The 24,044-nt window shown below is 44.4% G+C and overlaps 1 protein-coding gene across 4 annotated transcripts in view; it reads left to right on the top strand.

The window, feature by feature from the left end:
* Window positions 1-23,789, top strand: part of LOC119442022 (lysine-specific demethylase 6A) — a 120,412-nt gene extending 96,623 nt beyond the window's left edge. For all 4 annotated transcript variants that reach the window (XM_037706734.2, XM_037706737.2, XM_037706736.2 and 1 more), the window contains 20 exons: window positions 1,709-1,829; window positions 2,359-2,413; window positions 3,001-3,035; window positions 4,430-4,523; window positions 5,653-5,878; window positions 7,210-7,530; window positions 8,282-8,504; window positions 9,029-9,148; window positions 9,976-10,170; window positions 10,726-10,953; window positions 11,671-11,892; window positions 12,522-12,621; window positions 14,694-14,764; window positions 15,325-15,459; window positions 16,370-16,654; window positions 17,113-17,272; window positions 17,810-18,116; window positions 19,842-19,968; window positions 20,468-20,635; window positions 21,700-23,789. In XM_037706734.2, the coding sequence (XP_037562662.1) occupies window positions 1,709-1,829; window positions 2,359-2,413; window positions 3,001-3,035; window positions 4,430-4,523; window positions 5,653-5,878; window positions 7,210-7,530; window positions 8,282-8,504; window positions 9,029-9,148; window positions 9,976-10,170; window positions 10,726-10,953; window positions 11,671-11,892; window positions 12,522-12,621; window positions 14,694-14,764; window positions 15,325-15,459; window positions 16,370-16,654; window positions 17,113-17,272; window positions 17,810-18,116; window positions 19,842-19,968; window positions 20,468-20,635; window positions 21,700-21,726 (3,220 nt within the window). In that variant the 3' untranslated portion in view covers window positions 21,727-23,789. The remainder of the gene's footprint in view (window positions 1-1,708; window positions 1,830-2,358; window positions 2,414-3,000; window positions 3,036-4,429; window positions 4,524-5,652; window positions 5,879-7,209; window positions 7,531-8,281; window positions 8,505-9,028; window positions 9,149-9,975; window positions 10,171-10,725; window positions 10,954-11,670; window positions 11,893-12,521; window positions 12,622-14,693; window positions 14,765-15,324; window positions 15,460-16,369; window positions 16,655-17,112; window positions 17,273-17,809; window positions 18,117-19,841; window positions 19,969-20,467; window positions 20,636-21,699) is intronic.
* The last annotated feature ends 255 nt before the right edge of the window (window positions 23,790-24,044 follow it).

The following is a 24,044-nucleotide window of genomic DNA, read 5'->3' as shown; positions in this document are numbered from 1 at the left end:
ATTTCAGGACGCCCGTACGGTAGCAAGTACAAGTAGCGGTCTCTGAGAATCAGATGAAATCGTCGAGTGCGGTTCTATGCAAGTCGCTTCTGGACTTAATCTGAATGGGTGTTTGCGCCGCTTGGCGAGAATAGAAAGTCGATGGGCCTCCGTCTCCCGCGAATACCTCCTCTCGGAGTCTGCGGCCAATGAAGTTGTCCGCGCTCGTCTTGCTCGGGCGTGCGAGCAGCGCGGTGATTTTCGGCGGTCACGGCTGCGTTTAAGGTCAAGGGGTGCTTCGAAGAAGCTTGTGGCGCATATGAAGCACGACAACAACGTCTTCTTTTCTCCTAACTTCGCGTCGCCGACCTAAGTCTTCTTAGGTCGGCGAGTTCTGTGTTTCTAGCTGTCACACACTACACACACTCGCGAGTTCGCCCGCCAGAACGAGGAACAAAGTAGTTTCCGGCGTGTAAGGTAGCCAGCCGGATGTGTGCTTGGCTAACCTCCTTGCTGTTATGTTTCTCTTTAGTTTACGGCGTTATTTGCGACGTGCCACGTTCGTCGGTCAGGCAAAGCGCCGGAGGAATTTGCATGTCGCGATCACGTGCCCTGCTGGCCGCGCTGTTCGAAGTAGATGAAGAAGCTGACCATTCATTCCACCTCGGGGGATACACGCACAACCGCGCGACCGTGCTCTCTGTGTGAGTGTGTGTTGAACGGAGGGGCGTCGAAGCTGTGCCGACCGGTCGCCCCTGGATTCCTGCGTTCACCCGCTAGCAGGGAGGCTCTGTGGCGAAGCGCGACTGCGTGCGCCATCCGGTGATCGTAGTAGATAGGAGGCGCGCTTTGTTTATAGAGACCGGAAATTTATCGCTGACCCGGTGTGTGCGCGTGACCGGTCGCACAATTTAATAATTTTATACCCCCCGCGAAGCGCCAGGTGTTTCAGGTCATGCATTTCACTGCCAATCGCTGGCCAGCTCATTGCTTCATTCATTCGTTCTTTTTTTTTTTTTCGTTTTCCTTCTTCCGTCGGCTTTTCAACACTGTCGTGCTTTTCGCAGCAGTGTTCAGTGCTGTCTCGGAGGTTTATTGCATTTTTAGTTCTTTTGTATTTTTAATGGAAAACCTGCGCGTAGGTATTTTTCTACTTGAATTAAGGCCCGTTCTGTGATATTGCTTTTATTCTTTGTCCCCAAAACAAATAATTTATGTAGCATTTCTGTGTTAGCACTGCTGCATTGCTGGGCTTCTATCGCTGTGTCACCAGTGAGCATTTTAAAGGGTCTAGGATGCTTCACTGCAGCTTCCAAACATCAGGCTGACCTTCTCCCATCTGCAATGAGATTTGAGGAACTTGTTGCCTTCATATCCTTCGACTGGGGGATACTGTAGAGAGCTAGTGCTCATATAAAGCAGTCGGAAGAGCAAACACATACCAGCGCAGTGTGCTTTTTCATATTCTGAGGTTGAGGCTGTTAGTAGCTGAGGTCAGCAATGCCTCAAGTTTGGCTGACTGTTGCTCAGAGTCATGCTGGGATTGGGGACCTGAGCTGTCCGAGATCTCACTGAAGTTGTGCCATATTGTTGAGTCATCTTGCCATTTGTTCCTCACGTGGCTGAAATTTGTATACATATATTGCTATAAAATTATCTCTGAAACTTCCATGTTTTAGATTCTAAATGGAATTCTAATCTTTCTATGCCTCATTCTTACTCTGTGCAGGTCTATCAAAGCTTTCCGCCAAGTGCTTTACATCGACCCCGGCTTCTCACGGTCCAATGAAATCCACCTGCGTCTTGGGTTGATGTTCAAAGTCATCGCCGACTATGAGTCTGCTCTCAAGGTATGTCCTTGTGCTACCGTTTTTTTTTTCTCCCTCTCTCTCTTTTGTGGCCGTCAGTTGCACAGCTGTTACAAATGTGTGCCTACAACGGTGTTGTACATACACTGTTACCCGGAATTGCTTTGAACAAAACTATTTGCACATCATCTGCTTTTAGTCCTTGCAAATTTTGGCTTGTGGTGTAGCTTGATCACATTTACATGTAAAAGAGAACTTGACAGCTTTACCTTGTCTGTGGATTTTTGTCAAGCTTCATTCTGATAATCTAGGTGGAATGCAAAAGCACCCATGTGCTGAAGTTTCATTGTCCATTAGAGAACTCCGGAGAGTTGCAATTGATTGTTTAACAGCCTTCCAGCATGACATCCATATCAGCTCAACTATAGCCTTGGTATGTCGGAACAAGTCCAAGCTTTGAAACCATCAGCACAACAAAGTGTCGCTCAGGATTCAGTTCATGTGTGAAAATGTTCATGCAATTGCAGATGGGCAGCTTTCATATGACCTTCTCTCTCCATTTGCCTTGCAGCATTTTCAGTTAGCACAGAGTGACTCGAGGCAGAGCACATTTACAAAACCTGAAGGTAAGCATGGTGGTCTCTGCAATCTATCTGTTTGATCATGTATAGAAACCCTTCAAGGTTTCGTGAAGTTGTGCATAGTCTTATTCTATGACTTTCATGACTTGTCATGCAAAAGTTTTGGCATGCACATACATGAAAAGGGACTGATGTGAACAAAAGTTCACTTTGTAGCTCACTAATGTCAAAAGAAGCATTTCAACATGTGCTGGTACTCATTGCCTTATGGAATATGACTGCCTAAGTTTCAGTTGAGTATATCAAACCACAAAGAATAGGCTGACTGTTAAACAAGGAAACATGCCTTTCATCTATTAAGCACCATTTTGGTTCTTTTAGAGCACAAGTTCACTGCAAACAGGTTCCTTGTTTTCATAGCTTGCAATTTCAGTCTATTGATGAGAGACATTTGCAGTTCTAACTTGAAGGAAGCTGGATATTTATTTTATTGTCGTTGGCGCCTCCTAAGTGTTGCAAAGTTGTCAGAAAGCTTACCGGCATAAATGTCTATGAAATTCTAGCTTTCAGATAAAAAAGCACTTCTTTGTTGCACCACGTTTGTAATTCTTATCTGCTTGGGTTTGTTTCAGTGCGCTTTCACATTGCTCACGTTCTGGAAGTCCAGGTAAGCTTAATTTATGAATTACTTATGCCATAATATTGTTCTATTGTTAGTGTGGATTTTCAAGGAATTGATGTATATATATATAGATCTGCTATTTATTTTCATGATATCTTATAATTCTTTTTTAGTTCATAATGTGATCACAGTATTGTTTAAAGCGTACTACAGTAGCACACGCCTTTGTGATTGGCGATACCCTCACATGAATACCTTGAATGTACTGTGCAATTTTAGCAGATGCTGGTGCTCTATCCAGTGTTAATTTCTAAACCAAGTGCACAGTGCTCGAATGCATGTGGTATTCTATAGACAGGCTGGTGGAAGCTGTAATGTCATTATTAACGCTCCAAGTCATTTGCTGTCATGAAACATTTAATTTAACAAAGCCACAGAAGGACATGCACACATCTTTAAACCCTCTTAACCTGAAGGTATCACACTTTCAAGTATTATACTTTTAAGTATCATACTTTCCGACTAACCTTGGGTTTATGGCTCACAGACAGTCACACTGTTAAACTTTAGCTAACTTGATTGCAAAAACAATCCAGTGTCTTGCAAAACATGCAGCTATACTGATACACATCTTAAGTTTGCACCTGTTCCTCTTTTGTTTCGCCCTTTATGCTCATTTTGCACCGATTTACCTTACGAGGAAGCTTTAGCTTGATAACTACGATATCCATATTCAAAGGTACATGGAACGTGGAAATCCTCTCCTCGAGCAGATGCTAAACTGATTTCGCATAAATGTGTTTATTTATGAGAGAGAGCTATTTTAGAAGCTGCTAGAAGAAAAATTCTATTTAGCACTCTAAATTTCTCACAAAAACTGCTGAAGCAACTAAAAAAAAAAGTGGAACTGAAGTACAAAATTGACAGCCCTGCCATTCAGTGCTACCAACAGATGTTGCCATTCTGTAAACTGCAACTATAAGGATGTCTTAGGTTGATATATTTAGTGATCATGAAATTGTTACATTGCTTACATTTGGTTTCCTGGAGTTCTGTTCGCAATTTAGTGGTATATTTCAAAGTGGCGTATGATATATCAGTTTCGTCTGCTCTGCACATTCTAACTGCTGCAGTTTGCAGTGCTGTGTTGTCCACTTTCATTTTGCGTTTAGAGGTATGCGCTTGGTGCTTCATTTTCTAAAGTTACATTTTTGGCAGTGTTTGTGCAAAATTGAAAACTGATATCAACATTTTTTTTTTTTTCCCAACAGTCGGTTGATTTAAAATTTTTCTTTAATTAACATGCAACAAACCCCATCGGAACAATTTCAGTGATTAAAACGATTTCACGGTTTCTATGTTTTTGAATAGCAGCTCTCAGCTTTCCCTCAGCCCTGTGGGTCAGTTGTGTTGATGAGTGCAATACATGTCTTTCCCAGGGAAAATACAAGCAAGCAAAGGAAGCTTATGAGCAGCTCCTTGCTGTAAAGGACATCAGTCGCACCGTGCGGGCTGAAACTTTAAGGCAGCTGGGTATGTACAGTCAGTATCATTGTGTTTGCCGAGACAGTACTGAATAGCGATGGACTGTCAGTTCATCGCTTGGTTCAGAACACTTTGTAGCTTAAGTGAGCTATTAGGTTCTAAACATTAGGCAGCTCTTCTGCATTATGTTATGTGGGCTCATCTGTATCTTACAGTCGTTTGCCGAGGCTCTGTCTTTGTTTGTTTGCCAAAAGTGCCATGCTCTTGATGAGTCTTTGTCACCAGTGTCTAATGGCAGCTCGACTGTAAGGTAGAGCAATTTGTTGGTCATCAACATCAGGTCAGCCCAGGCATGCAGTTTAACATACGCATTGGCTGTTGCCAAAGATAGTTATTTAAGTGCAATATGGAACCTTCATAAGCCATGCCACGCCTGCTTCCATGACCTGAAATTAAGGACTAAGTGCATCAGTCAATCAGTACAGTGAATCACTTGCATTTCGGTCAAAATGATAAATGACCAGTTGATTTGAACATACTATTTGTAGAAGGTGGAGCCACTTTCTGTAATTCTGTTCTTGTGATTAGGGCGAAGCCTCTGTCAATAAGCTACACAAACCTGCAGGATTGGAGCTTAGCATCAGCTTGAGAATAATTCTGACAATGCGTATGAAAATCGGGTTGCAAGGTCGCATTACAGTATGGTCCGCTGTTAAAGGGAACAACACCGGTTTAGTGTTTCGGGAATGTTTACAGCTCAATTTTGACACGCTGACCTTGGCAGTAATTTTTACTATTATAGGTCGACCTAAAGTGCTACATCAGGTACATTTTTCCTACAAAGCTTGTTGGTTTGTTTACTAGAAACAATTTCAAGACCCACGGACATTAAAGAAAGGAGTGGCTAGATACATACAGTAGTGGGCAGAAAATACATTACTTAACAAAAAGCATCTTCTATGGCAGTTTTAAAGCTGCTGTTGGTAATGGCAGTGATGTTGATACATTCAGGTCATCCCTTTAAGGATAGGTCATACTGCACATGCTGTTGTAGGCTTGATGAACTGGGTGGCATTTCAGTCTGCTTTCCTTGTGTAGAAGCAGGGGAAGCTGTATTTGTGTAGGCACGAGTGCAGCGGTAATGCCACGGTGCCTCTCTCCGACTGGGTCTCTGTAGGTTGGATGCACCACACTCTAGAGGTCCTGGGGGAAAAACCACAACGTCAAGCATACGCCCTGCACTGCCTCCAGAAATCCATTGAGGCTGACCCGACAAGTGGCCAGTCACTGTACTTTCTAGGACGCTGCTTCGCTAGTATTGGCAAGGTGCACGATGCTTTCATCTCTTACCGCAACTCGGTGGACAAGGCAGAGGCCAACGCAGACACCTGGTGCTCCATAGGGTATGTTTCATGGCTTGTCTTTCTTTTGGGAAATAACAACGTAGGCTCCATTATCACCTTTCTCTCTCTTGACTATCTATTTGATGGGGCAATCAGAATTTGCCCCGCTGAGGTGACTCAGTGGCTATGGCAACCTGTACTGACCACGAGGTTGTGGGTTCGATTCCTGGCCGATGTGGTTGCATTTTATTGGGGCAAAATGTAGAAACACTCCTGTACATTTAGGTGCGCTTTAACCCTGTAAGTGCTGTGCCTTAGTATACTCGTCTGGCCGCCGATGCACACCCCAGGCCATGCACCAGGTAATTTGTGAACATTGAGCATCCTTAGACTTGTACCACCATCAACTATACAGTTGTCATACCGAAATTTTATCTTGTTTTTATACGACAGATGGTGCTAGAAAGCTTATTAACTGTCGGTGTTGCAGGCATCTTTCATTTTTCTGGATCGGCATAAAAAGCTTGCACATGTTTTTAACCTTGCAGAAATTTAAAAACTTCTTATGAACGCTGATTCAGAGGACTTTATTATGAGGTCTCTTCAAGCGACAATAACAAAGGACCATCTTGCTTGGGGAACACTCTAAAATCTTCAATTAGCATGTTTAACTGTTGTTTGAAATTTTAAGATTAAATTTGTAAAATGTCCAGCAACATATCACCAATAAGTAGCATTCGAATTTGAGTTTAAAGCCAGCTAATGCATTATTTCGGCAGAAATTTAACTTGTTGCACTTCGTAAGAACACTCTGCACCCAAAGGGTCAAAGAACCCTATGTGGCCAAAATTAATCCAGAGCTCTCCACTGTGGCATCTCTCATAAGAACCAATGTTGCTTTGGAAAATCCTAATGGTGTTCCAGCCCACACATTTTCGTAAACGGGACAGGCAGAGTGAAAGAGGCAGAGTGAAAGAGCACTCTTTCACTCTGCCTGTCCTTTTTTAAGTATGCGTGCACTGTGAACACCATCAAGATGCACCATTACTAATTTGCCCTTGCTTGCTTTGTAACATCAAGCCCAATTAATTAGTCAGTCAATTAATCAACCAATCTATCAATCAATCAAACAAGCAAGCAGAGTCTTGTGCTGCCTTTGTGCTTACTTCCTGAACTTCCTGCCTTCTTTCTGCCATTGAAACCTTGTAAAATCCTGCTCTGTCGGTGTGTTGCATTCTCAAGGATATTATTTATGAAGTTCATGGTTGCACTCAGCATGATTGCGTGTGATCACATCCAGTGCCCATGTGACACCCTGCTACGCTCGGTTTTGTACAAAAGGATGTCGCAGCCAGTGTGTGACCCCTGTCGCACGTGCTCATCTTGCGCAGAGTGCTCTACCAGCAGCAGAGCCAGCCGATGGACGCCCTGCAGGCGTACATTTGCGCCGTGCAGTTGGACAAGGCACACAGCCCCGCCTGGACAAACCTGGGTGTGCTGTACGAGAACTGCAGCCAACCACAGGATGCCCTCAAGTGCTACCTCAACGCCATGCACGGAAGCTCATCGTCCTCCAGCAACCTGGCAGGCCGAGTCAAGTTCCTGCAGACACAGCTGAGCGCTGCACCCCCAGCGAGTGTGCAGAAGCCCCGGCAGCTGCCATGCATTGAGGATGCCTGGAACATTCCAATCTCTCAGGAGATGGCCTCCAGGTTGGTGGCACTCTAGTCGATTTCACTTGAAAGTCAACTTCAACGAATTTTCCCTTCAGCTAAAATGGTTATAGGTAGCATTGAACCAATCTTAAGAAAGCTGCAGGGCTGGCAATTGTCTAATTTTCCTACTGGCAGCCTTTAAACAGCACCTAAGCAGATGTGTGCACCTGGGTGATTAGCGGGTATGTTGCAATCCTCGGACCATGGCCTCCCAAGATTTTCTGCACTCCGTGGGCAGCACCGAATCTTTGAGGTCATGCTGAGGAGCCATGCTGGTTGTAAACGTTCCACGTTCTGCATCATTTCCTGCAAGTGGTAATGGCGTCATAATGTTGTTTTTTCTCGGCATCAAAAATGTCTGTTGTTGCTAGATTTTCTCGGAGCAGGCTGCTTTATATCTACACTGACTGAAACTAGGCAGTCCAGAATTTGGTTGCAGTTTGCCTTTAATGCTGGCCTCACAGAGGAGGATTAACTTAAATTTTAAGCCATGGACTCGGCACCATGTGGCTGGCACCTATGTAGTTTCATTTTGTGCAGACTTTCAGGTTGGCCAGACTATGTTTGCTAGCAAGCGGCTATGTTTCTTGGCTTTGCTTTAAGGCTTTGCTGCAGTGTGTACACAATTCAGTTCTACATCATATTCACCCAACTCACTTTCCTTAGTGTGTGTTGTGGCATATTGCCCAAATAAAATTAATTTTGAGGAAGTCCAGTGCACAAGGTTGTATCATTCTTTTCTTTGCAGGCAAAACAATCAGCAGAACCGGAGCCCAGCAGGCTCTGCGCCCCAACAGCGCACCGGCTACCCCCCGGACCAGGTGGACGGGAACAGCACCAAGAAACTCAAGGTTGCCTCGGGCTCGCCTCGGGCCATGACTCCAGGGGCCAGTGATCTGGGGCCTGACCACAGGGCAGCTGTCCCTGCTGGCCCCCCGCCGCCCTTCTACCTGAGCCAGCAGCAGCTGCAGGTGAGCATGCCGACAATGTGGCAACTATGCTTGTAATGGAAGGTAAAGGAACTTAAGTACGCACACTAACAATAGATGATATAGAGTAGCTGACCAATTATTCAGACTTGCCAAGGATTGCCTGAATTACTGCACAGCCAAATTACTCGGTGCGGGTTATACATGTGAAAACACGGTGCTGCCTCACTAGCCAAATTAGTTGGTACAATTTGCGCTGCTGTTTAAATTCTGGATAACCGGAAATGTGGCGCTGCTGTTGCCACATTAACACAGTATCAGAATCTATCAGCCTCAATAAGGTGCGGGAGTGATTTCAAAGCTAAAGATTCTGGGAAAAAAACCTCGCCTTATATTCGAATAAGTATGGTGTGTAAAAGCATGTTCGTATCTATAAACATAGTCTGTTCTCACATTTCTCAGCTACAACGTAAAAATCCTTGCGTTCTGCAGTGTTGTTCGTCTGAGGTACAAATGCGGTGCATTCTGCGAGATAGTGACCTTTGGTGGCAATGTGTGTTGTGCAGGTGCTGGCCTACCTGCAGCAGAACCAGGAGACGCTGAACCCTCAGCAACGCAATCTGCTGCAGCAGCTGCAGCAGCAGCACCGGCTCATGCAGCAGCACAGGCAACAGCTGCTCCTGCAGGTAGGCACCAAAGGCTTTGACACTCAAAAAGCTCCAAGCTATTGGTATTACGTACGGAGCTATAGCTTTCAGCTGTTAACATTTAGCCGTTTTGGACTTTGTGCATAACGCCAAACAGAACTCGAGGCTTTAGAAGATGCCAAAGGATTCTTCACTCGCATGCGTTCAGTGGGACACAATCTTTCCAGTGGTATCATGTGGAATCGTGTCTGGTTTAGAGCCATGGACAATCCAGGTGGTGCGAATAGTCAGGCAGTTAGTAATGGAACACGTTGAGCATAAATGGAACGCCGCTAAGAAGGCAGACAACAATGCCGCACTTCTTTGTTGTCTATTTTCTACGTGGTGCCTTGGCTGTACTCAGCAGTGTTTCATTATGGTTACCATCTAGCCCAATAACACGTTATATTAGTCTAGTAGTCCCAAAGAAGAATAGGGCAAAAACCTTCGGGGGATGGTTCTTATCAAGTGATACCTTCCCGGTATATCTGCTGAGATATGCTGCTGGAGATGCTTATTTGCTAATTCGATTGGTTAGTGCTATGAAGCATGTAGATGCTGTAATGCTGCACTGCATCCATGCTCTTGCAAACGAAATTAAACTTTTGTGAGGACATACATTGTGCGCTGGTATTGGGATCAGCCCAACATGTCACCACCTCTGATTACACAGTCTCTGGAATCGGGCCAGTTTACTTGGCCAGACAGCCACCCACGTGAAGTGGGGGAGAGAGCCAAAGAAAGATTTGCCTTAAGAATTGACCAGAGGGAGTCGCAATGTGTGTGGTGAATGTTGGTGACCAACTGTGTTCCGCTGCCCTTTTCAGAGGCAGCAGGCACAGCAGCAGGCACAGCAGCAGCAGCAACAGCAGCAAGTAGCAGGAGGTAACTTTGCTGCACCCCCTCGGCCCTATGGGCCCTCGTATGCCATGGCCCCTGGCCAGAGGGCCAACGGCTACGCACCTCCACAGCAGGGCAGTCAGGGCGCCCCCTCAACTGCCTATCGGCTCCCGCAACCGCAGGTAAAAACACCAGTACTGTCTGTGCACCAATTGGCTGGGCTAAAGAAATATGTGCGGGGAGCACAGTTGCCCAACCTGCTCACCTAGGTGTGCATCCATGTACAAAAATATTGAGACACTGACAACAAAAACAGTGTGAACAGTGACATCTCATAACTGAATTGGCTGTGCAAATTTTTAATGGCAAGTCAGTGCTCTCAGTCGCTGCATCCTTCTTCGTTCTCCTATTCGCTAAAATGACACACTACAAGCAGCAATTTTAAGCAGCACAGTGAAAGTTAACTATAGCAGTCTAGCTTTGCTCATTTCTCATAGGAGATTTGCTCGTTTAGTTGCTTCGTTTTTCATAAGCTCAGTGCCGCATAAAAAAAGCATATTTTCAAGCCGCCTTCCCCTTCAACTTAAGTCTACTTCGCTAGTCGCAATGTGTGCGATTGCAGCTCATTGCGTGTCACTCGCAAATCTTTGCATGTCTGTTGCGTTAGAATCAGGTGTGTCATGCAAACGTGTGTGATATGACTCACTGCAATGTTGCTTGTTCACTGTGCTTGGCAGGGCCGACCCCCACCTCCTGTGGCACCTCTTAGTGACCAGGACCTGCAGGTGCTCTTGTCACAGAGTAAAGACACGGCATCAAGCCTGGCCGAAGACATCCTGGCCCATCTGGCTGGACCAGACCTTCTCGACACGCCCAGGCTCACCGAGGCTGGACTACCAAGTGCTCCATCTGATGACAGCACAGCATCGAAGAGTGCACCTGAGGAGTCGAAGGACACTCTCAAGGTACAGATATCTGTGAAGTGCAGAATGCACCGGGCACATAGGCCCTCTGTTTAAATCTGCGTAAGAACTGTAATTTCAATTTACAAAGTTTCCACATCTTCCTGGCCTGTCAAGTTACTAGGATTTGTTCAACATGACTTATATTGTGTGAGAGGACGAGGCACAAGATGAAGCTATACTCCGTAATAACTTTTCTTTTCTCTAACAGTTTCTGCAATGATGTTCTATCTCACTGCATTTCATCAATGTATATTGTACCATGACTACTGCAATGAGAGCTTTCTTTTTAATATACGAGCATTTATAACGATAGTGACAGCGGGTTTGCCTTGTGCTTACATAAGCAGTTTGCATAGGTTGCATAGGTTGTAAATTTGAATGCTCGTCAATGTTGCACCCTGCTTCATGCCACCGGGGCCACAGACTTCTTCCTATCCATTCATCAAAATAGCTTTTTTTGTCTGTGCTTCTGATAGCATGTAATGATCTTGAATAAACTGAACTAGCCCAATTCTCTCTCTCTCTCTTGTGCTCCTCAGGATTACAGTATACGTGGAATGATAATAAAATTGGGCTAGATGGTATCAATCCCATGTATCAGGATTGCAAGTATTAGAATCCTGATAGTACTTGGAGTTCTTGTGCTTGTGACAGTGATTACTCATGGGGTTAGTCCTGAGGTCCTGAATACTTTAAAAAATGTGCTGTTTTCTGCAGAGTGGTCTGGCGGAACGACTGCTGCCAGGTCAAACCAAGCCAGCCCTGTCTATCGCTATGTCGGCAGCAGAAGTGTTGGAAGGTTGTGCAGATATAGCACGCCAGGGAGGCGCCTTCCCACTGAGCCTGCTGTCGGACGACCCTACGCCTCCGCGACCACCGGACCCTCCATCGCCACCACCTACCAAGGAGCAGCTGCTGCCACAGACACCCAGTGTTTTCGTGAGTGGCTTGGCACTTCTTGCCTCTTCTTGCATGTTGCTTGTGTTTTTCTTGCTTGACTGTGCACAAACTATGCTTTGCACATTCACATACTATAGTCAGGGAGAATTTGTCATTGTTGTTCCCTAGACTTTACAATTTCTTTCAGTTTTTTTTCACTAAATCTCATTCTAGATGTTGGATATAAAACAGTGCACATAAATACAAGGATGGGCAGATAGAACGACACACTGCACGAGCATCCTTACATTTATCTGTCCGTCCTGGTTTTTATGTGCACTGTTTTATATTTGATGCCTCCCTTATCCCGACAGCATTACTGTCAGACAGTAATGCTGTCGGGATAAGGGGGGAGTCTGTACAGTTGCAGTTTTATTACAGTTCATTCTCCAATTTTTTTTTCTTTCTCCTTATCAGCTGCATCGAGTGGCCAATGTCACGTGGTATGCAAGCCAATACTATTGAGCAAAAATAATGTTTAACGAAGAAAATCTTAGAATTTTAAAGAACAAGATTATCAAAACTTGAAAACTTCAATTAATGATAGTATAAAGCTAATAGCCCATTTGACAGAGATTTAGTGTTCAGATAGTGTTGCTCATTTTGTTTGTTGTTGCTTCCATTTGCAGCTGGAGAACAAGAAGCAGGCCTTCTCGCCGCAGCTGCAAGAGTTCTGTGTAGCGCACCCCATTGCAGTGATCCGGAACATGGCCAACGTCCTAAAATTGGGTGAGTTTCACCTCCAGACGTCTCACTCACTTGGTGAGCTGGGAACCTCAGGTGGTCCCACACTTTCGCAGCTAAGGGCAGGGTTTTCAATGCCTCTTCACTGATTCGAATCTTGTCCTTTTGGCTATGCGTTTCATTCTTCGCAACTTAGACATGAATGCTTTCAGTGCACAAACTGAAGCAAATTGAGGTATGAAGGAAAAGCTGAAGCATTGTAGCTACTTTGGTTGATTGTTTTGCCAGTCATCCCAAAGAGCGTCAGAAGTTTCAGAATGGTTCATCAGGCTGCTTTAAGATAGTTGCAAAATTGTTTAGTGATTAGCCAAATCGATTTATTGTGTGCTATGTAGAAAGACAGCTGACAGTAGTAGTAGTAGTAGTAGTAGTAGTAGTAGTAGTAGTAGTAGTAATATTAGTAGTAGAAGTTGTAGTTTTGTTGTAATGAAAGGAGAAAAGAAGGTGGAAAATGAAGGGCCGTGGGCATTGTAACTGTATCACTCCTCAATGGACACCTGAACTGTCCTGCGGCCATGGACAAAGTGCAGGTGAAGAGAAAAGATACGGGCGAGGAAAGTTACAATAATATAGACTTAGAGAAAGTAGGGAAAAAGTGAAAAGATAAGAAATACACTAAGAAAAAAATACGTGACAATTCAAGAAGAAACGCATGACTATACGTTAAAAAAGTTTTCTATTTTCTAATAGTGTGCCGCTTACAAGACCTTCGCCAGAACCTCTACAGTGATCGGCATTGTTCCATATTTTGTTGACATACTCATGTGACATTCCTTGTGTGACATTCTCCTCTATGCTTCCAGTAGCACTACAAATGGAGGTCTCGGTGGCTATGGTTTTACGATGCTGAGCTCGAGGTTGCGAGTATGATCATGGCCGCAGTGGCCGCATTTCGATGGGGATGTAATGCAAAAATGCTCGCATACCTAGATTTAGGTGCACGTTAAATAACCCCAGGTGTTCAAAATTGATTAGGAATCCTCAACTACGGCATTCTTCATAAGCATATCATGGTTTTCCACGTAAATCCCCAGAAGTTAACTTAATTTTTTATTTTTTTCCAAATGGAGAATTTCCTTAAACTTTTTGGTGTAATGTTTTATGGCAGCTTCTCACTGATTATTGTTGTCATTACAAAAGGTTCGGTGACTGTTGCGGTGCTGTCAGTGTTGGGAATCTGCACTGTTCAGAGGGCTTGGCTCACTCGCCAAAGAAGTTGGAGCATTTAGCAGTTATGGAAATCTTTCCTTTTTTTTTTTTTTCATTCATGGATGCCTTCCCTCCGGATACGTTCAGGGTAGACATGAACAAAAAAGAAATGGCTGCGAAAATGATGTCACAATGACTGCAGTGTGTTAAATTTCAATTTGAGAATTACATTTGAGTGCTTTATCTGTCATTTGCACCCTGCACTAGGTTAGAAATGCTATTTAGCATGCTGAAAGTGAGGTTTGTGAGGTGGATTCAGTTTGATCACTTGAAGGTGCAAGTCCTATTCTCCATGAACCTTTGCTCGTGTGTTTGGTTTGATTTGGATTAATGTGGGGTGCATACCTCTATGCTAATAGGCCGTCGTAATTAGTCTTGCCAGGCTTCATGCTCGTTCTCTAAAGGTGCACGTCAGTGATGCATCTTAGAGTGAAACCAGTGGTGACCCAAGAACCAGCGTGGATCCACGGACCATGTTGGAGAAACGCTAGCTCTACCTATTGCAACGACCAGAAAACGAAGACTAACTTTGTGAATGAGAAGAAAGAAGAGGGACAGGGCAGAGAAGACGACGAAGTATCGTTCACCACTACTGTTAGAGATGGTAGAATAAACGGAACATTATAGCTATTATGGGCTACGATTCTGTATTAGCGATTGTAGGTTACATTGTGTAGAAATTAAAAAAAAAATTGCTCGCATTTTAGTTCACTAACACGTAATGATGCTGATAGTTGCACTAAAGGCATGATCTGCATTGCGTTTTTTTCTCTCTCTCTTTTTTTTTTTCAGTGACTAGCATGCATAATCAGTAACTTATTGGAGTGCACCTGTCTGTGCTTTTCCAGATCTTGGCCTTTTCTCTACAAAAACGCTTGTGGAAGCAAATCCGGACCATACGATAGAGGTTCGCACGCAGGTGAGCCTCTTGAGGTGTCTTCTGTTTTTGCTTGTAATGCCTTGGCTCCTCCTCTTGTTCCCTTATCACAGAGAACCAGAGTTTGTGTTGAATAGTAAGAGTAGCTGCTGTGTGTGTCTGAATAGGCATGTTCTATGTCAAGGTTAGGGAACAACACCTACCCGACATGACATGATGACATGATTCTGAAAGATCTGCTTTTTAAAACTTTTGCATTTTCTAATGTTTAAAATCTCTCGTGCTTGCATTGTGTGGACACTTGACATAGTATACTTTGTTAGATGCTTGTTATTAAAAACTTTCGCTCAGCTCCGTTGACCAAAAATTTTTGGAAGAAAGATGAACATGGAGGCAGGAAAAATGCAGCTAACACTCACGAAACTTGTTCTTGAAGAGTGGCTGATTGAACTCGTGCTTTCCTCATGCTCGGAATCTATAAGCAGGCATGAAGAGTTTGCCGAGTAATACTTTGTGAGGGAAGGATGCTACGAACTATCTGTGCTTCCACCAAAGCAAGCTCCTTAAAGTTGCGGTGTTGTCTGGCATATGATTTATTGCAGCTGATGCAGTCGCCGGATGAGAACTGGGACGCCGAGCGACGGAGCATGGTGTGGCGCTGTGAGAGCCATCGGTCACACACGAGCATAGCGCGCTATGCTCAGTACCAGGCATCCTCGTTCCAGGAATCCCTCAAGGTTGGCAGCCTCTACCCTTGCTTTGTAACCCGTTTTTTCTCCCCAACTAGAATAAACTAGACTGAGCTCTGTAGACGATGTTGTTGTTCACGAGTCGGTCTAAATTTTGCTTAGCCATACCTAGAGGAAACTTTTGCATATAATTAGCAAGATCACCGAGCTAAGCAGTGACTAGGCTTAAGAAATACAAACCTGCAGCACCTTTTCTCTCACTACTTTTTTTTTTTATAGCTAGTGATGTACTGCTCTGCAGTGTGTTGTCATGATGAATGTCCGTGAACGTTACTAGTGGATGATCCAAGTTTTGTGATCTGGACTTGTGAGAGGATGCAATAACTGCACTATGGTAGACGCGAGAGTTTGCTCCACCAGTTTCTGCCCTACTCTTTTATGCATTTTACAGCAAGGTGTTTCTTCTTTGATGGTGCACTCTGGCCATGACGGATGCAACTGGAAGCAAACCCTTTGTATCACGGGATTTGGCTATAAATAGCCAGGTCCACGGGAAGACCTACAGATAATGCTCAGACCAGACCTTTAGCATAAGTGTTGTCTAGAGTGACTAAAATGACCATGCTTCCTGTAAAACCCATGGGCTCTGTGTATGGCTATTTGACGTTCCATGAGTACCAAGATGTAGGCAAGGGTAGTACTGACATGATTGCGGTGTGTGCATATGGAATGAAGCTTTGCACTTCTGTCATTTTCTTTCTTGTCATATAATTAATGAATCTAAATAATTTTAATATTTTTGCAGTATGGCAGACTTAGAGTTAAGGATTACCCAATTAAGGATTAGCCTTTAATGTAGATCGGATCTGATATGGTTTGTTTGAGTAGTGTGCACTTTTATTTAAGTCCTTAAGAACTGCTGGCACTAAAACGGACACATACTGGTGGTGTTATGCAGGAGGAGCAAGAGAAGGCACAGGGTGTGCAGCGAGAGTCGGACAGTGACTCCAACTCGTCACTGACTCGGACGTCAGCGGGTGGCAAGCGGTGGCGGCGCAGTGCCCACTTCAAGACCATCAAGTTTGGCACCAATGTAGATCTGTCCGACGAGCGCAAGTGGCGCCCCCAGCTGCAGGAGCTGACCAAGCTGCCGGCCTTCGCACGAGTTGTCTCTGCGGGCAACATGCTCAGCCATGTGGGCCACACCATTCTCGGCATGAACACCGTGCAGCTCTACATGAAGGCAAGTTGTCTCCGGTTGTATGGCTACGAGCACAGGGTTAATACCAGCGTGCACATGGGCAGGAAAGGCAATTGGATTGTACTTGTCGCTTCGGCACTGTGAAACAAAATTGATGTTTGTAGGATTGGACTATGTGTGATTGTATGCTCCATCTGCATGTCAGCTAATGCGCATTTCTAAAGAAAAGCTTTAGTGCCAGGTTCGTTGCTTTGTACTTTAACTTCTGTGTGGGCAGTACTGATATAAAGTCATTGTCATAAAACTTCATTCCTTCTTCAGTTAAACTTCTATTTTATTCCTAGCCATGCTCTATACAAGAAGGCCATCTAACCAACTCATTCAGTAGTATCACCAAGAGGCAGTGCATCCTTGTGTGCAGTACTTCAAAGATAGTTTGCTTACAGTGGAGTTCCTGTCCTTTGCCAGCTGTGCTTAAAAAGCGTGAACTTGATTCCCAGGTGCCAGGCAGTCGTACACCTGGCCACCAGGAGAACAACAATTTCTGCTCCGTCAACATCAACATTGGACCAGGAGATTGCGAATGGTTTGCTACGCCAGAAGAATACTGGGGTGTCATTCATGGTCTCTGTGAACGGAACAACATCAACTACCTCCATGGTGCGTTTCGGTCATGTTAATGGGTCTAGGAATGTGCACACTGTTATTGAAGTTTTGTTATTGAAATGGAGTTGCCCATTGCTATGATGAATCAAAGAAAAAAAAAGCTTTGTGTATATTTAACTCGTATTCCCTGATGCCACTCTGCTTTAATCAGCATCTGGTATGTTGGTTGGTGTCCACGACATTAATTTCAATATTCAGATGTTGCTGATAATGTTATGCTTTATCTTCACTGTAAATTTAGTAAAATTTGTACCTTAGTCCACATGGTCGTAAGAATTTGCTCTGCACGCACCAAGTTGGATTGAGAGTTCAGATATAACTCCACATGGACAGTAATGCATCCATCCCTGACAATTTTTTTTCTGTGACGCCACCTATCACACAAACTGCAACACTTTGTACTACTAAGGTTGAAGCAGAAAGGTGGTCATTGTTTGGCTTTGCAAAACACTATATTTCTTTTGATGCTTGATGTGGCAGAGACATTCTGTACCCTCGTGTAACACAGAGTCAATGTTCTTTTTAACGCAGGCTCATGGTGGCCTCTCATGGAGGACCTCATGGCAGCGCGCATCCCAGTCTACCGGTTTCTGCAGCGCCCAGGCGACTTGGTGTGGGTGAATGCTGGTACCGTGCACTGGGTGCAGGCAGTGGGCTGGTGCAACAATATTGCCTGGAATGTGGGCCCCCTCAACGGCACTCAGTTCAGGCTGGGCCTTGAGCGGTACGAGTGGAATAAGCTGGAGGCCTACAAGTCTATTGTGCCCATGGTCCACCTCTCCTGGAACCTGGCACGCAATCTCAAGGTCTCCGAGCCGCAGCTCTTCGAGCTGATCAAGTGAGCCCGTCGTTTCGTGGCCTTCAGCTTTGCTTCTATGCCATATTCATTTACTTATTGTCACAATCTCACTTGCCCAAACTGTATTTCGATGGTCATTTCCACTTAGCAGAGAGTGTGTGCATGCATGGTGGGGGGGAGGTATAATTGGCAAATACCTTGAATTTCTTGGCCTCACAGAAAGTAGTGATTCAGACCAGTCGACCCAGTCCTTGATGGTTCTTAGTACAGAGGAGTTGGAGAAAATAAAAAGAAATCTACTATAAATGTGCGTAAAATACAAGTGGTACAAAACAGAGCGTACAATAGTGACAAGGTATCATCATTTGCATAAAAATTTTCAGGTGCTTGTTACAGTACGTTAGAATCAAGTAAAACAGCAAATGTTGGTGCTGCTTGAAGGCAGCCTCACTTTTTGTGGACAGGTCGGTACAAGATGGCACATCTGGTATTACATCTGAATGTAAATTAAAAGAAATTGTAGATGAGAAAAGGCGCTGGTCCCACCGCTGGTATTTGAAGGCTCGCAGTGGCTGCTAAAGTTATGCCATGCTTTACTGATGACTATGACCATGCTATCCTTTGTGGGCCTACTTAAACATATCACCTATTTAGCTGTCCTGATATAACATGGAAGCCACGATGATCTTGATTCAAGAGGAAGCTGCCAACACTCTTCCACAAGCAGACCAAGATGTGACATTTTCTAAGGCAGCTGAACTTTCTTTCTGCTGCTATGCCACATGTACCATTTGAGGTCAATGATCTAATATTGTGCCTTGGTCATCTGTAACAAATTTTAAATCAAGTGATTTGTGCTCCTCATCTGATTTGTTGCCTCACCTGATGTTGCATTATCGATTAAGGTTCAGTGCAGTCAACAACATTGCATTACAGATAGACATGCACCGGTGTTGCATACACTACACGTCTTGTGTCAATCCCACAGGGACTCTATTCACTGCTTCATTCATCATCATCATGTTTTTATTTTCACCACTGCATACACAAGGTGAAAAGGGAGAGCCGGAAAAAAAGCCGAAATTTCTTCGGCTTGACAAAGCTTCAGCGATTTGCTGAAATGAAAGCTGTCGCTCCAAATCCTCAAACTTAGGTGTACGTTGCTATGCATTGGATTCATGTAAAAATACCGTACTCAATTGCAACTGCCATGTCCTTTCCTGGGAAATTGGCAGCTTAAAATACCTCGTTAAAGGCAAAGCCAAAGAGCTTTATCCACTGCCAATGATGGCAAGTACTTAAGTAAATTATCTCTTAAATTTAAATGTCCTAGAAAGCCTGTTATGCGTTAAAGTTCTAAAATCTCACCTTAACTTTAAAAGTTTGCTTTCCTTGGCAACGGTGATTGTCTACCCATTATTTTATTCTGCCCAACCATTTATCACCTGCTACGGGAGTGCAGTGCATTTGCTGACCAATGTTTCAAGCACCAGGGCTTGGCAGCAGACTTGAAGATTGGATCTAACCTCGAGTAGACGTGCAGGGCGCTTCTCAAAGTTCTGTATGCATTCGCCCGCGAAACAGGTGTCATCCGCCTCCTTTAGAGGAGCTCTGTGTGACATCCTCAGGTTCGGCCACTGACTCCCATGGTGTCCCTCCTCTCTCCACTTGGGACATAGAGCCAGCTGGCTTCATGCTAATAAAAGTTGTATGCATTCATTCATTCTAACACCTGGATCCTTGCACGTTGTGACCCTTGTGCAGGTACTGCCTCCTCCGGTCACTGAGGCATTGTCAGATAGTGGTCGAGTTTGTCAAGGGCCTTGGCAAGGAGATCCGCTGGCACGGACGGGCCAAGAATGAGATTGCTCACTACTGCACCAACTGTGAGGTGGGCGATTGTGCACTCCTTCCATTTTACATTTGTATTTGTGGGCTGAATGGATAGGGGCTGGTATTAGAAATGGTGACATGTAATGTTCAACATTGCACTTGTGCATTTAAATGCATTCAGGCTGGGGACTCCTTGAAAATATGTGAACATCACAGCTGTTTAAAAAAATTTTAGTTGTGGTTGAAAAATTTATTGTGTCGTAGATTTTTTGAATTGAGGCTTGCTGTAAAAATTATTTTGCATGTTCCCATGATAATCCTTTGGTTGAGCTGTCACATTTAGTTATTTGTGTTATGCTTGAAAGAGATTTGCCATTAAGGTTAGCTAAACAGTTTGTATAGCCCAACTGCAGCGTGCATTGTGGTGCAGAAATGGTGCAAAGGGATTCAAGAATTTTGAGTAAAAAAAAAGTGGCATGCTGCAATGTTTATAGCACAAAGTTGTTGTCATGTCTGTGGCTTGTTCTGTCTGCTTATGAGCTGGCACTTGATTTCAGGTTGAGGTATTCAACATCCTTCTGGTGAGGGAGGTCGACAAGAAGCATGTGGTTCACTGCCTCAGCTGCAGCCGTCGCATCAACCCCCGCCTTGATGGATTCGTCGTGCTCGAAGAGTACTCCATAGAAGACCTCATGGATGTCTACGACAACTTCTCCCTGCAACCTGTACGTGGCTTTAGGTCTATCTCATAAATTTGACTTGTGCCTCTTCACGACGAGAAACAAGCACTAAATTAGTGAAATTGGATCAGTTGCTGCATTAATTTTTTAACAATCGCAACAATGTCGTGGCAGCAGATCCATTTCACTGGAGCAAAAAATCTTGCATTGGGCCACAGCTGACTGTAGTTTGCTTTAGTCTCATTGGAGAGAAGGGATAGCCTAGGCTGAAGTTAGACTTTCATGTGTGCACCAGTTGATAGCGGATAGACAGCGTAAATGGGATTCAGTTGTAAAGCAGAATGAAGATATTGTGATTTACCCAAGTACCATCTACATGCACTGAAATGAAAGCAGAAACTATTAAACTTCAACAGATGTTACACGAGACTACACAAAAGTGTGATGCTGTGCAAGTGCAAACCCATTTGACAAACCAATCTGGCAACCCGACCTGACTTGACACGACTGACCAATTGAGTTATTCATTTTTACTATGATTGAATACAGTGGACAGAAATTGTACACCCCGGTATTTTGTAGCGATGCCTTTCCGGTAATAATGCCTTTTCGCGCTTATCGCGCTTTGTCAGTGGTCAGAGCGACGGTCCGCTCGCGTTATCAACGGGATCAGCCGGCCGTGAGCGGTGGATGATAAGACTAGTGCAGAATAAGTCATAAGGCATCGCTACAATATCGCGGCCCTGCTTCCCGTGCCGTCTCTGTTTCTGGCAGCATTCACGACAGTGAATTTTTCGTAGATTGAATGAGTAAAAATCAAGTGATTAGGAGGCATGGAATTTCTTTTTTCCAACCTGCACCTGTTATCAGTTATTCTCAACACTACACATCATTTTGCACCAGTGAAAAGCCAATACTAGGAATTGTTACAAAACTCCTTGGAAAACTCCAGCTAGTCTGCAGTGCTGTCCTAGCTAGACAAGGATAGCTGGTCATTTGCAATAGAAGTTTGCCTATGTTGCTGATGCAAACACAAGTGTGCTGTGGTTATTTTATCAGAGCTAAACAAACCGAGTTAACTCGCGTTTCATGACTCGCTTGTCACACAGGCACAAACACCTTCGAGCTCATCATGACAGTCGGCAGAGAGCCCATGTACCATACCTTGACTGCTGGAACAGTCACCCAGTCAGCCACTGCACTGGCCTGAGCAGCTGGCCTGAAGAGTGTGCGCCCCCCGTCAAGGTCCTGCCCGCACCTCTGAAGAAGCAGCAGCAGCAGTCGTTTGTGCACGTGTACATAGCAGACCTGGCATCAAGGGGACAAGTGCTGCTGTTGCTCATTACACTGCTGTGGACATTGTGTTTTCTTCATACTTAGTGTGCCCCTAGAATCAAGGGTGGGTGGGGGGAGGGGGGGGGGAGGCTTCTGTTGTACACTTTTTCAGAAGTGTGTCCACACCTTTGTTTTGTTTTTGTTAGGAGCACTCATTAAAGAGAGATAAAAGCTTGCTTACAAAACCGGCGAAGAAGGAAAAAAAAATGCTTTGGCTTTGAGCAAGGTACGGCAAGAGTGTGAAGCGTAGTCTCGTCAAATGTGGCAAGTTAGTTCTGCTGGTTTTTGAAGGAGTGCACAAGTTGGCATGTGGCACTAGCACAGTTGGCGCATGTACCGAGGCTGGCTTCGCTAATGTAGTAGACGGCAAGAGCGCATGCGTTTCTTGCAGTACTCGTTGCTTACAGGTGTGTTCCGGAGCCTCCTTTCACTGGGGGCTGCTCGCATGGTTCCATGGCATGTGCCACTTCTAAGTCTCCAGAAAGAGCATAACTGTAGCAAGGTTCAGAGTGTAGTGAGCTTGTTGGTCGCCTGTTTTGTGTGGTCCTGGTCACTCTTAAGTACCGTAAGTGCTCGAGTAAGGGCTGCGCATATGATTTCCCAGTCAAGGGGGAAAAAATAAATGCAAGGGCGTTACGAGTACCACAGGCAGACCATCTTCTAGGGTGTGTAAGGAAACAAAGTGCAGTTGCCATATTGTGAAGCATGTTTGCTGGAATGTGTGTTGCGTATGCACAAGCCATGCCAAGTGTGGCCACTAAAGTGGCCTACGACCTTTCATCAGCATTATCAAAAGCCACACATGAATGGCTTTTAAAAATGCCGTGTGCACTTAAAAGGAAATACCTGAGAGGTGTAAAATTATTCAAAAAGTCAAGCTTTGCACGCCCAGGTGTGTGTGATGCCCACACACAGCTAAGAGGAGAGAGCCCTTATGCGAGCACACACGGGAAGTAGTTGCAGCAGCATCGTACATGCTCCCAGTGCAAATTGTCATCCCTTCACCACATCTGTGAACACTGCCATTTTTTCTTTTTTTTCCTCATTGCCTGCCTGTTCAGTTAATTGGAACACTGCCACTTTCCATCAAGGGCACAACACATATTTTCGATAGTGTGCATAGTGTGATAGCTAGCGAAGCTTGATAACAATCCTTTTCTAATAATTGGGTGTTGCTGCTGGAACGAAGCTTCATGCGGTGTGCATGATGTACAAGTATCATGTGTAAAAGGACACAAAATGATACGAAATAATTTTAGGACTGGAAAGAACATTATTCTCTTTTCCTGTCGTTACTTCTTATTATTTTGTGTCTTTTGTACACCATACCTAGCATGAATCACTAGGCTCACCACCGCTGGTTACGTTCCAAGAGCAGCTAACGTAAAGCAACCGACTGCCTCTACTCTGCATGTCACAAATCATTAGGAGCCAATTATGATGTTGCATTCAATGTTGCATTATCGATTAAGGTTGAGTGCAGTCAACAACATTGCATTACAGATAGACATGCACCGGTGTTGCATGCGCTGATGTGGTTTCAGAACTGGAGCAAGCTGCGAAAGCAAAAAGAAAATGATTTAAGGAATTGTGCATGTTGATTAGATTGTTGTCATGAAATGACCGAATTTATTTGCTCATTGAAAATTGTGTATTGAGGCAAAGCCCAACCCTCCCGAAGGCATTATGATGTCCCATGATCTCACTTCATGCATCAACATGTATTTATACACACAGACTTTGTACTAGAATGCAGCCCTTGTTTTGGATAATTGCCTGGCCCTGCCTCTGTTTTCGTGTAATTTATCTCGTGTCTTTGCATTTACAGACAAAGTTTATGTTTATTAAAAAATGAACACTCTGATGTGCAAGCGTTTTTCTTCCAGAGTAGGGACATGCACCACTGCTGCAGCCTCCTTCATATAAATTTTTTGGGACTCCAAGAAACAGGCTGCATTGCCGTAGATCCTCATCGAAATTAGTGCTTCCAAGCAGTTGCAGATAAGACTTTTCCCCTACTGGAGGAGCAAAATAAGTGCATGATAAAGAGCCCTTGCAGTGCCTTATCATTCAAGAGCCCGAAAAGCAAATGCAGAAAAAAATGTGATGGGCTCTAGAA

The sequence above is a fragment of the Dermacentor silvarum genome, chromosome 2 (genome assembly GCF_013339745.2).
Source record: "Dermacentor silvarum isolate Dsil-2018 chromosome 2, BIME_Dsil_1.4, whole genome shotgun sequence".
Classification (NCBI taxonomy): Eukaryota; Metazoa; Arthropoda; class Arachnida; order Ixodida; family Ixodidae; genus Dermacentor; species Dermacentor silvarum.
The sequence above is the reverse complement of the archived record's forward strand: the minus strand, read 5'-3'. Positions and strand labels throughout refer to the sequence as shown.